This window comes from Rhamphochromis longiceps, linkage group LG15 (genome assembly GCF_057381845.1).
Source record: "Rhamphochromis longiceps isolate RC_006_pf linkage group LG15, R_longiceps_female_GT1.1, whole genome shotgun sequence".
NCBI lineage: Eukaryota > Metazoa > Chordata > Actinopteri > Cichliformes > Cichlidae > Rhamphochromis > Rhamphochromis longiceps.
This window is the reverse complement of record NC_140571.1, coordinates 13,256,652-13,273,799: the sequence shown is the minus strand read 5'-3', so window position 1 is coordinate 13,273,799 and position 17,148 is coordinate 13,256,652. Positions and strand designations below refer to the sequence as shown.

Below are 17,148 nucleotides of genomic sequence, written 5' to 3'. Positions count from 1 at the left end.
TACCTCTGCTAAAAAGGTGAAAGATCCTCTCTGTAGTCATTCTTTAGTTTTCCTGTTCTGGGCTTTTGTAACAACATGACCGTGCAACACGGCTATCTGCCTGTTTTGGTAGAAAAGGCTCATTTTAAATGACAAAAACACAACAGTGATATTTTGAGGTGATTGTGCATGAATAAAAATGTAATTTTAAATTTTACGTTACATTTCTGCCAATAGATCAAATGACGCTGAGATCATTCTTCCTAATGACAAATTCTGGTTTATTAAAATGTGGGTCTAATTTAGCTAGGCAGCCAGATAATCTGAACCACTGGCTCGTGAACACACCCAAACTCGTGTGTACACAATTGTGGAAAGTACAGCGGGTCAACAGTGCAAGAGGATGCTTGTCTTTAAATATTTACATATTTACAATGCAGAGTTTGAGTAAGACTTTTGCATTTATTTTCTCATCTGCATAGTTTGGTTGAGCTGGGCGTGTGTGACCACTCTGTTTCTCCCTTTTTCAGAGTTTTGCATTAAAACTAATTAGAAGAATTGGCATGACTACAAAGCCAAGACCCAAGTTTGACAAAACTGAAGCTTGCCTTTTATTACTGTCTAGTATTCTTTGCTAGTATTAGAGTGGTCTAATTGTATGATTTAGATGTGACATCTTTTGTCTGTCTGGAGCGTTTCTCAATGAAATGGGATATTAGTAGCTTTATTTCTTTTCACTCGAGCTTCAGTGCTGTTTCCTTGTTTCCTTGAAATGGATTTTCTAATAGCTAACACTGTACAAAGATTAAACTAAGCTGGAGCAGCTAAAATGCCTCTCAGTCCTGGCAGTCAAGATGTTAGGAGCCTCATTAGTCAATCACAGTGTCTAAAATGGACTTTGGATGTAAAAACAAACAGTCAGGCCTTTCACTGTTGCTTTATTACTGTAGATCTATATAACCAACATGTGTAACATAACATGATGTAATGCTTTAGGTAGCTCGCAAATAATTATAATAATTACCCAGCAACCCTAAATTAAATCCATCTGTTGTGGTTTAATAGCCAAAAAAGTGAATATTATCCAGAAGCCGTTGGATTAGGGAGGATTTGTTCGCATATTTGCCTTGACCTGTGGAGTCATAATGGTGTGCTGTTGCATGCATTAATGCATCAGCACTTGTTTACGAGCAGCATACGTGTTTTGGTATGTGTCATTGTCGGTGAATATTACGACTCACAAGCAACATAAAAGCACATCAGACCTCACACACAGGCACACAGGACGGTCAGAAACAATGAATGTCAAAGCTTAAGTGTAAGAAAATACCCTGCTCTCCTTGAGTTAATGATGTCTAAAATCTTCCCTACTTTTCCAGCTTTATTTCCATCGCGCAAAGTAATTTTAGACATCCACGTCATAAAATGAGTTTACCCGTTGACAGAATCGGGATATAGAGCACTTTCTCTCTGCATGACCTGATTATCTTGGATATTAGTTTCCCTTAAAAAAAGTATCAGAATTTTACCGCTTTAGATTGTGGTTCTTATGTGATTGTGTTGTCCACACAATCACATGATGGGAACATGGCTTTCTTATGAGGACAACAAGCAAGTTCCCATAGTATAAATACTTGGATTTTTCGCTCCTTTGCCCTGACCTTGCTCGTCCCTCCTGCAGAGCTTTCCCAGGATTATGTATGGCCGAATTATGTGCCAAGAGAATGATACAATCACAAGGCTCAAAGCTCAAGGCTAAACAGGCTGGGTTCATAGGCCCAACTCACTTTTACAACAAGCTCAGAGCAGTGAATGAAACAGAGCCGCAACTTTAATCCAAGCCCAATTAAAAGAACAGTGAGCTGAGAGCAAAACAACCAAGTCTCTGTCAGTGTGTCCTGGATATTATGTCATCTTGGAGTTTGGTAAATATTATGTCTGTGAGCAATTGAAAAATTCCCAGATCTTTTATTTCGTTGAGAGCTTTAGGGACCTTGTTCAAAGGGGAAGGGCATTTCCTCTGTTTTTCTGTTGTTTATGGCTCTTGTTTGTGATCTCCAGTACCATGATTCATTGCATGTCCTCATCCTTGCCAGCATGGCCTCCTTTCTGATGCAGGTAACATTTTTTATTGAGTTGCTTAAAGCTACCTTGAACTTTTTAAATCTATAAAGAACTTAATATTCCATCGTAGGGTGAAAACAATTACAGCAATAAATATATCAGAGAAAGAAACCCCAAGTATTTTGTTGCTTGTAGATTTACCATGAAACTAAGGTTACATTCCAAACAGCACATTGTGGACATTTGAACAGAGTAGGGCATTTAATAGGTAGATGCATAACCTTCAGGAGTTAGTAAAGACAAAGAACTACAATTGAAAGTTTATGTTGGACTTAAATTAAAAAATGAGTCAAAAAACATGATTACAAATTAATAATATGCTATCAGCTTGATAATGACTTAAAATAAATAGGCAATATCATTTGACTGTGACGGTGGTACACCTTGTTGCACTGATGAAAGATACATCTCACAGATTTGGTGGGGTAACCTCGTAACTTGGACTCATCAGGGGTTTCAGGTCCTTCACCATCAGGCGGGCTTTTCCAGGAGACCCAACCAACCAGGATGGATCCCAGCACCAAGCTATCCACAAGTACGCACTCTTGATCCTAATCCACCTTTTGGTTTTCTCTGCAGTTTCAGTATTTGATCTATGGCCCTATTTTTATCCTTCCAGTGATGCCTAGCAATAGAAGTGCTTTGCAGAGTGAACGCCCTGCAAATCCTTGGCAGCCAACCTGCACTGGCTCACAGTGGGATTACCGGCCTTTCCTTTAGCGTGCATCTGCTAGTTCATGGTACCTGGCATGCTTTCTTTAATTTTCTTTGCCCATTGGGGTCCCAGCATGGATTCAATACAATGATTATGTCTGGTTACAGCCATGTTGGTATCTGGGTTGGGTACTTCAGTTGTTTGCTAAGGTCTTCTTCCATATGTCAGTGAAGAGATGCCAGGATTTGTTTCTACAAAGGTATTAGTGTTTGGCAGATGGTGGTGTTTTCTCGCACATGACTACACTGCCAGCAAATATGTTGAGGACCTGGTCATGGTCCAAACAATAGTCTAAAAGAGCTTATAGGCAGTTGCTAAGAAGGTGTTACAAGGAGCCACTCCCAGAACAAAGAGGTAAAGTGCTTCATTCTGCCTACGTGTGGAAGTTTGGAGGATAGATTAGGACATCATATACAGTTTAGACCAAAACTCTATGGAGTGGTGGTCAGCTTATCAGTCCCAAAGTCAACTGAATAAATGCAGGTTTTACACTCTAAAATATTAATTTGAAAACTTTTTGGTGACACTTTGAATCAAAGAACATGTGCTTCTCTCAGGTGTCACCATTTGGCAGTGATGTGCAGTTGTGTTAAAGGTAGAGAAAACTTCAAGCAAAAGGCAGATGGCAGTTTCCCCTCAGTGCAATGCAGCTACTACTTTATTACTGTGTGAAATTAATGTAACTTAAAACATGCTGTGATTTGCTGGCTGATTACAAGGTGTATATTACAAAGGAGAAACAAAGTTCTTGCAATCATATCATACAAAAATCAACTTATTAAATGCTCCTTGCCTAAATATTTCCATACACAAATAAAAGAAATAAAACATGACATTGCCTGTAAACTTTTTTTTCTGAGTATGTTTCACACCCTTCTCTGCTCTTTTTGCTTTTCTTTCCTCAGCCTTCAACTCGTTCTTCTTGCGATGATTTCAGCTCTCTAGAATGAAGTCTAACTTTTTCCAGTCCAAGTAGCATGTGACCCACTTCTATCAAAGAGAAACAAAAAAAGCTGCATGTGGAAAACAGTCAGAAGACCTGCATTCTTTTGAAACCACATTTTGTTTCTTTATACATTCTTAATGTTTCTGCAATTAAACTATTAAGTGTTACATCCAAATATATTGAAATGAGCTCTTTCTAAATCACTACAGCAATGGCAGGGGAGGGGTAACTTACTGTTACTGAGAAGCTGGTTTAAGAAGTAGCTAAATTTATAATGCAAGAGCCACGTGTGGAAAGTCAGCTGGGTCTGGACTCAATCAAGCTAGCATGGCCTTTTGCCCCTTTTTTATAAAAAAGGATCAGCAGTTTGCTCTGTGCAGAGACCTTAACTGAAAACTCTTACAGAGTTTGTGCCAAACACTGTAAAATAGCTGACATATGATGTTTCAGTGGCGTGTCATAATGGATTGGTGTCGCAGTGTTTACTTGGCTGAAAAAAGCAAAATTTCAACATCTTTGAACAAAATTAAAAGGCTGCATTTGTGTATGGGTGTGTGTGTGTGCGTGCCTTTTTTTGTCTATGTGCGCATGGGTGATACCGACCACCACTTCATCCCTTCTTTATCTTCTGATGTCAGCTTTTGGCTGCATGTCCTGAACGAACCAGATGCAGTAAATTACATTTCAATTCTAAGTCCAAAGTCTAATGTTGCAGAGTGAGAAAGTAAATTCTTAATCAGGAGACAAAGTAACAGCAGCACTTGGTTAGCCAAACTTAGTCAAGGCCATTGGTATGCATGGCACATTTTTTGCCCCAAGTAACAAACAAGGCCACCCTGCACTGATGAAAACAACTGTATACGTGACGTAAATGTGGTCTTAAACAGACATTTGTCAGTATTAACTTCACTCAATGACACCAGGCTGCAACCATCAACAGTCAAATAGTCTTGTGATCAAAAGAATATTTATTAATATGAGATAAATTAAATTCCTTTGGCACAATAGATTAGCTTGGAGATTTTTGTATGAATGTATTTCACTGTTTGGATTTTAATACTACTTCATGTCTCTGCCACTTCCATTCCTTACACCCTTTGTTGTAATGACATTAAATTAAAGTCAAGTGCTGCTAACTACCCCAGTATGATGTGTATGTGTGTCAGTATGATGTCATCTGCCAATCTTTTTGTACTGCTTTTTATTACTCATTGAGATTCAAAATATATAGCGCTATACATTTTTATTTTTACCGTCTTATTTCTTTAACAAAAGTTTGTGGACTGCCTATATGGGTAACAGAGGTTAGTAGTCCAGCAGGGCATATGCTAAGATATTAGCTAGCCCTAGCTAGCTGGCTGATAGGTTAGCTAGGTTAGTGAGGTAAAACCATAATTTATTTGAAAGTGTTATGTTGTGTTAAAGATTTGCATTTGATGCTTTTAAGCTAGCACTAAAACAGTTGGTATGAGGGGCTGATATATTTTGTTAGGCTTTTGACACTGAGCATTATGGACGAATGTCTCTACGTTGATCTCCTTTGCCCTACGACATTGTTCCAGAAGGCTTCTGGTTTGTTCAGATACAAATGTGCAAGCCTGAACTGGGCTACCATGTTCTTTTTAGAGAGAAGTGGCTTTCTCTTGGCAACTTTTCCAGAAAAACAATATTTCTTCAGACTTCAATAGCTGTATTGACATAAGCTAATAGGACTGTCACGCTTACTGAGGTCTTTAGCATCTAAGATGTAGCTTTTCTTCTTTATGCAGTTTCTTTGAGCATTGCACAGACTGACCTTTGTGTTACGTTACTGAGATGCGTACTGCTGGGAAGATTAAGGAAATGGGTAAACCTCAGAACATCAACCGGCCCAAACCTCTCCTCTTATGGAGGTGCTCATGCTTGCTGTTACCAGTGTATTTGATTAGCATATTCTTGCTGCTACTTACCCTCTTAATTTCTGTGGAAGCAGTAAGGGTGTTCTTTCTCTTCACACGACTGTAAATTTGCTTGCTGCCAAGGACATCCATCACAACAACTTTATCTTAAAGAATCCAAGGTAGCTGTGACTTGAAATATACCCTATCATCTCTATAAAATCATTATAAATCTGTATACACTCTAACATCAAAAAGTAACTTTACACACTGGTATTGCATATGGAATCAGTTTTCCAAACTGGCTGCATTTAGTGAGCTAATGTGTGGACAATAGCCCGATGTTTTATGACAGGCCTCAGTTATTTAAATCTTTCTCTAACACTGTATCCCTGAAAGCAATATATTCATCTGTCTCTGTAAACCTCTGATCTTTTCCTTGATCAAAAACGTCTTTTGTAGATAAAGACTGATATTGAAATGTCTTGTCTCAATGGCCATCTCAGGTCTCAGAGTAGGCTGGAGTTCCCCAATGTGCTTAGAATTAAATATTGCAATATTCTCCATTCAGGCCAAATGGGAATACAAGCTGCAGCCAATGAAAATATTTTGGGGCAAAGAGACTCTCATCACTCACTGAAAACACATGGTAGCAAAAGCATTCATCCACACAGTGTACCTGGAAACTATGTTCGAAATCTGACAACCACCCACTAAAGCGTTGACAAATTGGTCTGCTGACTCCAAAACAAAACCATTATCCATTATCTTTTAGTCATTGGCCAGGGGAAATATTTTTGCCCTCCCAGATCTCACGATGCATTTATTGTGTTTTAAATCTGACTGCCATAACAAATCTGAGCCAAGCTCAACAATTGACCGCCTGTGCTCCTCAGATAAGAGACTATGTTTGGACCTTTGATATATTTGAAAAGGAAGCAAAATGACTGCCTCAAGAAAATAAGTGATGCGTTTGCCTACAGTGAGCCTAGAGAGGGGTTTTTAATCAATGCAGACGTGCTTCCATGCAGTCTTCCAAAATCCCAACTGTACAGTGCTCGACATTGATGACACTATGCTTTGACTGAATGCTGATTTGTCGACAAGTAAAGGGTAAGGCAGTTAAGCAGAGTATAGCTCCTACTCCATCTGAGGTGTTACGGGGATGTCCTACTGGGAGAAACCCCAGGGCAGACCCAGGACACCCTTATATCTCAGGTGAATTGGAAATGACTTGGTATCTCCCCAGATAAGCTGGAGGAGGTGACTGGGGAGAAGCAGGTCTGGGCTTTTGGTCGGATGGATGGATGGATGGCCAAAGTAGCATTATGAGTAGTAAAGATTGATTTCAATCTTTTTCATCTTGCAGGGATAGAAAAAGTGTTTTCCATTCTCATAAGAACGATGGGGATTTGTAAGAGTAGTACTTGGTTTTCCTCTGACACAGAGATGGTTAATATCATCATTTTCCTTACAGTCACAAATGACTGAAAAATGTTTGCAATGACTTTTAGGCAAGCTCTCAAAAGAGTAGCTGTGGTTCTGCTGTTGGAAAATAAATCTAACCACAAAAGATTCACCTCAAAATCTAAAAAAAAACGCAGCACTGAATAATCGGCAATCAATACAAAGAAAGCTTTCTATTCATTCAGCTTAATTGGTGAAATACTTTCCACCAGGTTTATTGTGGCACAGACCCACTTAGGATTAAGTTTTCTTCTGTCAGTTATTTCACCAAGAAGCAGAATCATTTCCACTCAAATAACACAGCAAAATATGAGCACCGCAGATGGTTTTGAGTATGGAAATAAAGTTGATTCCTTGAAAAAACTTTCTCTGAATTTTGTAACAATAAGATAGGCAGATAATTAGATTAATATTTATTTTTACATTATCCAAAGTATACCAGTGGTAATTGGCTCAACAAAATCTTACTGAAAGTCTTTCCAAATCCGACCCTGGAGATGTGATTCGTACATCAAGCTGCTGTGGTTAAAAAAATAGGTATTCTGATGCTTTAAATATAAATACAACTGTGTTCAATCACCCATTTTTATACAATGGTTTAGAAGAAGAAATTATACATTGTAGTAGTTTATCAAAAGTTAAGTCAGGGGCTGGTAACAAACAACATTTAACAAAGTAACAAAGTATACATTTCAGATACATCAGTGATTCCTTTTTTCTTCCTCTTTATTACATGAATAATGTAATCATAATGAAATTATGCTATTTCATTTATATATGTATATATATATGTATATATATATATATATATATATATATATGTGTGTGTGTGTGTGTGTGTGTGTGTGTGTGTGTGTGTGTGTGTGTGTGTGTGTGTGTGTGGGTGGTGTGTGTTGGTGTGTGTTTGTGTGTGTGTGTGCAGGCAGGGATAAAGGTGATTTAAGGTGTTGGTGTCAGATGTGCAGAAGCTGCTGATCCACTGGGATTTTCTCACATAACCACCTCTAGGGTTTATAGAGGATGGACCAAAAAGAGAAAATTTCCACTGAACAGCAGTTCTCTGAGTAAAATTACCTCATTGATGCCAGAGGTCAGAGGAGAAAGGTAAAACTGCTTTCAGCTGTAAGATGCAGAAGAGCATCTGAACACACAACAAGTCAAACCTTGATGCAGGTAAGATACAGCGCCAAAAGACCAAGTCAAGTGGCACTACTGTCAGCTAAGAACAAGAACCTGAGGCTACAATTTGCACCAAAATTGGGTAACAAAAGATTTAAAATATTTTGCCTGATGTTAAAGTCTTGATTACTTTTGCATAATTCTAATTTTAGGCAGAAACAACATGAAAGCATGGCTCCATCCTACCATGTCCACCTCTACATAGCTACTGGGTACACATCTTCTGATGGCTGTTTCCGGCAGGATAACACACCATGTCAAAAGCTCAGATCAACTCAAACAGGCTTTTTGAACATGGCAATGATTTCATTGTACAGTCACCAGATTTCAGTTCAAAAGAGCGCCTGTAGGAAATTTCCTTTGAGGACGTGCAAAACAAAAATATCTGAAGGATCTCTTTGTTACTGTCTTGTCAGTATGAAGCAAAACCCCCGAGGAATTTTTCTAGAATCTTTTTGAATCTATACCATGAAGATGAATATTTAAGGCAATTCTGAAGGCAAAGACTGGTGAGTGTAAATGCGAAAATGTGCAATATTTAAACACATAATACTAACTATATAATGCTAACTATGTAGTGCTAACACGCAGAAATTCTATTTTGGATTAAATGTTAAATTCCAAGTAAAATGACATTATCAGAACTCTGCAATACACAGAGGTACATGTCGAAGCTGACTAGTTTTCACTGACTATGATTGCTTTTCAGTTTTTCTTTGTGCACCTGCTGCTCTCCACAATGTGTTGTTTTTGAGATTATAATAGGTGGTGTTCCAACTGGCTCAGCTAAACCGTATCTGATACTCTGATCTTCCATTAAGTTGATTAAGTAGCTCTGGATCATGTGTAAAAGCTTTTGCTAGAGAAGAATGTGTCAGGAGAGGAAAGTCCAATATGATTCATGTTTTTGGATTGCTATGTTTCCCATACCACCTTTATTAAATCTCCCACAGTTCCTGAGCAAATATTTGGTCTTTTATTCTTTGTCCGTACACATACAAAACTTACACAGTAACTTTTAATGGATTCTGGTGAATACCAAAAGTTGTAAAAACAGTATGATTGTTTATGAACACAATAAAGCTATTACATTATGAAATACAAATGTCATGATTAAAAATGACCTATACACACACCTCAAGTGCCCATTCTTACAGTTTGCTTTGCAGCTTCTTCTTTGGTCCAATGTCACTGCATTACTGGTCAAATAAATAACACTGGGTGGGGACCTGTCACTGGAATGGTTGGAAATAGGGCACTCTGAGACAAGAGTTAAACTAAGCAAGAGCACACATGCTTCTTTTTCCCCCTCATATACAGACTGCTTTATATAAAAAGTGCATTGTAAAGATATACACTGAATTGTTTAAAAGTACTATATTCTCCTTTTGTGTGAAGCTGTAACAAATTCGAAGTGGTGTCTTTTTGTAGTGGCAGGCAAAAGTCCATTTTTAGGGCAGGACCGGAAAAGGTGAAGGCCTGCAGCAGGATGCAGAACAGTTGCCCAACAATGTCTTTTCTTCTCACTGTGTTACCATTTTCCAGGAATGGGCACCCCGCATTCATACCAGCCCACAAATGGATGGGGCGTGCGTCGGCCAATAACCCCAAATGTAACTGGCTCTTGTCTGTAGGAACGATAGTATCCTGCAATAGAGAAAAAGTTATTTATAGCTAAAAGCCATCCTCATTTAGACAGGTAAATAAATAGAAGCATCCCCATCCATTAAACTGCACAACAAAATGAGATAATGTGCAACAATTCAATGTGTGAGTAGTAAAAAAGCGCTGGTCAAAACCTATACAGGTATGAATGGCATTTCTCCACTGGCACATCAGTGGACATGAGTTTATGGCAAATGACATGTAAGTTGGTTTCTAATGGAATTTGAAAACAATAACACTATTTGAGAATTTATCAAATGCATCTATTTTTATGGAACTGCAGTTTTGTGAACGCATCAGAGACACTCTCATTGTGGCGCAGAGTGGCATATTTTTTGAGCATAATAGATATGGTGTTTTAGGCAATCCTACATACCCTGTTCTGATGCAAAGGTACTGCTTCCACAATAGTAATAGAAATAGTCCACAACAAATGCACTATTTACTCTTGTTTCAGTAATGTTTGATAGAAAAGGACAGCACCGCAGCACAGAGAAGCTGCTACCCCAGAGGTTGTGAATTTGATCACTTCTTACATTGTAAAACTTTCAGAGATAACTGCCATTAATGTGGGAATTAGACAAATCTGAGACCTGTTTCATTTGCTCCAGCACAATGTGACTGGCCTCCCTCCCATTCATACATATTCCCAACTGGTCTTTCCCTTGCCAGGTCAATCACAGCTGTATATATAATACGGGGTGGGTTTGATACACATCTGTGTGGTTGCTCAGCACCACATCTCTCTCTCTCTCTTTCTCTCTCTCTCTTTCTCACACACACACACACACACACACACACACACACACACACACACACACACACACACACACACACACACACACACACACACACACACCACACTCCTAATCGTACATTCGCCTGATGCCACAATGCTAAAATGCCTGGCATATAAGAAAATACCCTTAGAAGATTGCATACTTACCATAAATATAGTCAATTGCTTATATGGAGCAAGTTTTAAGCATTTTCATGGTGTACCAAAATGACCCGAAACTAATAACTACCAGCAATTCATGACTTTAATCTAAGAACTTATGGTTTAATTAGAAAAATTGGGGTAATGAAAAGCATGTGAAATTTGGGCTAAAACACAACACAAAAATCACTTTAACGAGCATTCATGCAAACAACATTCTGCATCTTTATATGTTGCATGGGTATAAATCAACCAGCTGGCCCTTTACAGAGCCAGAAAGGCAGACGGCATAGAAACAAATGATAAGTAAGGGCTAACAGTGCAGGCTGCAAATTTAAAACAATATGCACAGTCTGTTTTTATTTACCTTGTGCTGTGGGCAGATTATTTGACAAGTAGGCTGGGCCTGTCCTTCCATCCCTGTAGGAGTCCACAAACTGGCAGTGGTCCTCTCCCTGGCCAAATGTATCTCCTATACTGTAAAATGGGTCTGTGGGTAAAAGGGAGAGGTATCTTTATTATAACATTTCCCATTGCTATGGTGGGAGGCAATTCATAATAAATCTTGCCAAATGGTGTAATAATAATGGCAGAGCCAGGCAAACTATAGAAGCGTTTTACCTGAATAGAGCACTTTTCTTTCAGACCTGTTTCTGAAAACAGAATGAGAGGCAGAGCCCTCAGCTTTAAGGCTCCTCTTTTTTGGAACCAGGTCCCAGTTTGGGAGAAAGAAACATTCTCTACTTTTGAGATTAGGTTTAAACTTTCCTTTTGGACCAGGCTCATGAAGGGCCTGGCAGGTTTCTTTCTTCTGTTAAAAGGGAGGTTTTCCTTCCCACTGTCATCTTTCTTATAGCAGGTAAGCAGGTAGCCAAAAAGAAAAGGTTTAGCAAAGAACAGTAATTACCAATTATAACTCCAGGTCTGTGGCTATGTGCTTTGCATCCTAATAGCCTTTATCATTGGTTGTGTGATCACACTTTAGTCGGTGGTGACTGCCACACCTCTTCCTCCATAGAAACAGTCTTTATTTCAGATTTTTAAGCATCAGAAATATATTTACCTCTTAGACTGTCTCCCATGAAGATCTTGTATCGTAGGGAATTGCACAGAACCACACCCACAAACTTCCTGTACCATGTCCGCTTGACATATTGGCTGCCCTTACAGCTGCTGTGGACTGGGTTGAACTTGAAAGAAAAGGGAATCCAGATTGGCTCGCCTCCTGATTGCATTAAGGAATAGAGGAAGAAGAGCATTAAGTTGCATTTCTACCTAAAATGTTCTTTGATATTTTTACCTTTTGGTTTCTTTTTTTTTATATGTCAAGTGTTATATTATTCAGGAATTCATCAAGTGATGAATATATGTTTTGCCTACACACAGAAGCATTTAAATGTTTTACTTATCATCATTATTGCCTTTTAACCAAGTCAAAATATCATTGTTATGAAAAATCACTTGTGGCCAGATCACTCCTGGGGTCATATTGTTATAAACATAAATACAAAGGATAACAATAGACAAACGCAACTGTCACACACTAGAAAATAGTGAACACAATATCCAGTTAATTATCACAGAAGTTCAACATTAGCTATGTTACTATTATAAGGAAAGCTTTGGAAGAGAAAATCCATCCTAAATTACTGTAACTTTTCATTATTTTTCAGTATAACTTGTCTCTAAGTTGGAAATGTGTTGTTAGTGTGCAGACCTACCAGGTGGTCTTTCAATGAGGAGAGGGTCATCTGAAAAAACAAAAAAGAAAGTAAACACCAGGGGCGAAAAAGACTGCATATCAAGTTTAATGCATTCACCTGATGATGGGAAAGAAAAACCAATAGACCGTGTAATGCAGTGTACATGTGCAAGTCGGCTTCTCTTCAAGGGCGACTCTCTGTGTGAATATTGTGCGCTGAATATAACCGCGAGAATTATTCTTCTATTTTTGTACAGTAAGGAAAGAAAATGTAGAGTCAGTCTGAACTTTAATCATTAGGGTATCTCAAAGTTTACAGTTGCAGGTGATGACAGAATACAACCTGATTCAGTAACATAGGAGAGCGTTTCGCTGAATGGTCCCACACCAAACACATTCTTCGCTTGCACCCTGAAGTAGTACCTGAATGACAACAGAGCACAAAGTATAGCTTTAATAAAAGTTTTAGCATTTAACGTGCCACTCCACCTGTTTGTTGTTACTGGTTAAAAATAGGAAAATGATAACGATCGCAGCAGATCACTTGACATTCTTTAAGATTTAAGAGTAGCCCGATTTATGCTTGTATGAATCCAAAGTGAGCGCAGCACAATAAAAAGGCTCTCACGTTCAAGGGAAAAGGAGAGCAGGACTGAGGTGAGGCAAAAGGGATTGTTGAGAGGAAAAAGACACATCTATAAAAGCAAAGGTTAACAGCTGAGAGGAAAGTAGAAGAATGAATGACAACAAAAAGGAAGGATGTGGAAAAGTAAAGAAAGCGAGAGAGACTCTAATCAAAAGAGAAATTTGTCACCCAAAAGCGTTACTAGATGTCACGAGCTTTCTTGCCAGAGTGCAAAACAAAGCCAAACAGTGATCTCATTTCATCTCCAGGTGGTTGAGGAATTATAAAGTCCTGTCACATTTGAAAAAAAACAGCAGTGACAACACTGAGAGACTGCAAATTTTTCCACTGTGCATGATGTGTGCGCGTGAGCTTTCGTATACTGTGCAAGGTCACACACAGTAAGTTCATCATCTGTCAATTTCAAGTCTAAAAACTTTCAACACATACAGCCATGAAGCCTGGATCCAATCACCACGGCCATATGAAGAGGCTCACCAAATTATGTCACGGGAGAGGGAGAGAAGAAAGCAATGCAGCTATAGAGAGATGACGTCATGGAAGAAGAAAGACGAGAAGAAATCTGAGTGGGTAGGAAAAAAAGGACATTGTGAAAACAAATACAGTATCAAGGACCAAAGTTGCTTGCTATTTGAAACTTTCAATGCAGAGATCTTCATTCAAAAAGAAATTCTATGTGGCAACTGCACATGTTGTACCTTTTCAAGCCAAATCTGGCCTGGCCTCATAATATGCTTTTCATAATAAATGACAGCTGAACCACAAGATGAACCCACAAAAGCCAATTTTAAACTGTTTCAAAAATATTCACATATGTAAGAAATTCACAACCAATTTGTATTCTGTAAACTTCTCTTACATACAGCAGGAGAAATAGATGCTTAGAAAACCAGAAGTAGGGAAATTAGAAAATTGTCAATTTCTATGCATAAAAAGGCTTTAAATGAATTACTACATGTTGTTAAATGGTTGCAGATTTCCATTTTTACAAGTTCAGGTATTCATTAGCTATTTAGAGTGAAAACTGCTAGACTTTTGTTTGACGAAAGCCAGTTTTACATTTAAAAAAAACCTTATATACAATGGAAGTAGAATATATATGTTATGTATGCACTATATGGCAATACTTTAAAACAAAGCACACTATTAAGGGTTAGTAAGGTATTAGGAAATACTCAAGTCATCCTTTATAAAGCATTACTTCTCTGTAATATGTCATTTATAAACACAGACATAAAAGGTTCTTGCTAAATAAGCTCATATAAAGGGACTAATGTCAGCATTTTATACTTTACAAATGATGGATTCACCACTTTTAAGTATTACATCAAGTAAAAAATAGCTTTTTAGGAGCTGTAATGGTTTATGAAATAATTTAAAAAGTCTTAGTAATTAACAGAGTACATAGATATACATTTATACATGTAATGATTAAGATATCAGTTATTTGTGAGAATGTTAATTGAGGTTTTATAAATACTTATCTAATATTGTAATTCATGGTCTATTAAAGGAGTTACGAGTTTTTCTAAAGTGAACCTATTTATGCCTTACAAAGCTGTTATAAATGACACAACAGGAAGAGCACAAAGCAATACGCAACATAGAAATATTTATTGTAAAATTCATGCATAACCCATCTGAGGTCTTCACTAATAACTTATTAATGCTTGTGTAGTTATTATAAAGTATTACCCACCACATGACTCACTGATAGAAAGAGGGAAACTTGTGGATGCAAAAAAAAGGATAAGTTTCACTTATATGCAGTTATGCTGTTAGTCAATGCAATACAAATTTGCTCAGTAGTTCTGGAAACCATGAAGGAGCCTCCAGCATGGGAAATGCCAACACTATCCCATAAACCATTCCGTGATCCTGGATATAAACTGGTTGGCGGGAATAAAAACCCTTTGCATACTTTTGGAAAGCTTTTTGTGTTCATCTGTTTTTTTGACAGTTCACAAACCTAAAAAGACTCTTGCTTTAGACTGTGCAATATACTATATAAAAGCCTTTAGTGTCCATTAATAGCATTCATTTGAACTATGCATGGTTCACACATGTTGTTTTTGCTAAAGGATATAAAGTAGTTTCACTTTTGTGTCTTCTTGCACTTGCCAGTACTTAATCACTATATTTATTGAGAACTGCTGAAGATTATCTGGATGGCCTAAATGCACCAACTGACTAAATAACACATAAACTTTGTGTATCGATTTCGAAAAAATTAATCTATTTTTAAATTACTGCAACTAGGTATAAGTTACTGCACCATTTAGAGTATCGTAAATTCTTTTAGCAGAAACCCCTAAAAGCACAGGTGAACAACAAAGGAATCCAAGACTCTCTTTCTGTCTTGGGTTCATGTTTCCATGCATTTATTTTAACAGCCATGACCCATGTCTCGTAACACACGGCTGTGGAAACATGCTCTAATAACTGAAACAGACTGAGATGGCTGTATCTCTGTGCAAGTGTCAGATAATATGTGCTGTATTTATGTTCCGCTGAATTTTCTCGGGTCTCATCTGAGTTTTACTGCACGTCACAAAAAAAGATTCATATCTGTTTCTTAACCAAACTGCTGGTTTTCCACTTTAAAGACTTTTCCTGCCACTACTGCATAAAATGTACATGCTTTGAATAATATAAAACTAATTTGATCACAGTCAGCCATGTTCCAAACAAAACAAAACAAAAACATCTACATGCAATCACACAGAACACACAGGCAACATGCATATTTGGTCACGCAGAGGTCAAGGTAAAAGATTCATGCAGCTAAGCAAGTCTTTGTTTGTAAAATAAGCTTCTTTTGTTTTTATGACTCCCACATGGGAGATGATCTTGTACACTGCTCCAGCTGGAAAGTATTTTGGATGTTCACACATTGTACGTGCAAATGCATCTAGAGAACATTAACATACTGTAAACATACACAATAAAATATGTTACCTAGAGTTGGGCTTGAGATTTTCCACAGCCAGGTGTGTCCCAGTGGCAGCTTTAGAGGACCACCTATTGTTGAGGATGTCATCGTATGAGGCACTCTGGACCATGTAGCCTGCAGAGAATAACACAAAATTAATTGCAGGTCTCCTTAGTCATTAAAATGAAAATCTCTAAAGCAGATGTAGAATTTTTATGTTTATATCAATTTGAGGGTCAGCATAACAGGAAACGTTTGATATCTTGAGAAATAGACCTACATCCTTTTTGTTTTCTTTTTTTGGCCACCAGAATTTGGTTACCATAGCACAGCACAAAGACTGAAACATATGGAAAGAGTCAACCTGACACAGTTCAAAACCAAGGTGTAAAAATAAGGGCCATATACCAGAAGTTCTTGGCAGCGTGCAATAAGTTCCTCAAGTCTCCACTGGCAGCCCAGCCAACCTTGCGGTGATGAGGTTAAGCCTCCTAGTGGCTGGTGGCAGCTTCATATTTACAGTTCATGTCAAACTATTCCTTTGTGGGAGTAGGTGGTCTCAAACACTATAAAGAAAATCTGCAGTTCTGCATTTTCTGTTGCTCATACCGACTGTCTTCCAGCCTGCCTTCCTCTCTGTCTGCTTTCTTCTTCTTCTCAGACACACAGACAAATCCTCAGAATCCGGTGAATACCTGAGGTCACACAGCCCTCGATCGCTCACTTTAAAACTATGGAGACCAGTTCAGCTGCACGTCAAACTACCGACTGTTTCTATTGGACTTTTGAGCAGGACTTTCTGTTTTTACTGGCGCTGGACCAACACAGCTGGCTGCTGACAGATGAGAAGGGAAATACTAGCTACTTTGTTTTTCTTCTGTTGAGTTTTTATTCCTCATTCCTTTTGCATAGTTAAATCGAGGTTTGATAGAGTAGTATCCTTGCTTTTGCTGTCTGTCTGTGTAATCTATAGAGG

At 38.1% G+C, this 17,148-nt stretch overlaps 1 protein-coding gene across 5 annotated transcripts in view; it reads right to left on the bottom strand.

The window, feature by feature from the left end:
* Positions 1 to 8,030: 8,030 nt before the first annotated feature.
* The window catches only part of fndc1 (fibronectin type III domain containing 1), a 41,073-nt gene continuing 31,955 nt past the window's right edge, over positions 8,031 to 17,148 (bottom strand). For all 5 annotated transcript variants that reach the window (XM_085382472.1, XM_085382476.1, XM_085382473.1 and 2 more), the window contains 6 exons: positions 16,199 to 16,307; positions 12,938 to 13,017; positions 12,614 to 12,643; positions 11,956 to 12,117; positions 11,260 to 11,382; positions 8,031 to 9,934 (listed from right to left, as the gene is read on the bottom strand). In XM_085382472.1, the coding sequence (XP_085238598.1) occupies positions 9,819 to 9,934; positions 11,260 to 11,382; positions 11,956 to 12,117; positions 12,614 to 12,643; positions 12,938 to 13,017; positions 16,199 to 16,307 (620 nt within the window). In that variant the 3' untranslated portion in view covers positions 8,031 to 9,818. The remainder of the gene's footprint in view (positions 9,935 to 11,259; positions 11,383 to 11,955; positions 12,118 to 12,613; positions 12,644 to 12,937; positions 13,018 to 16,198; positions 16,308 to 17,148) is intronic.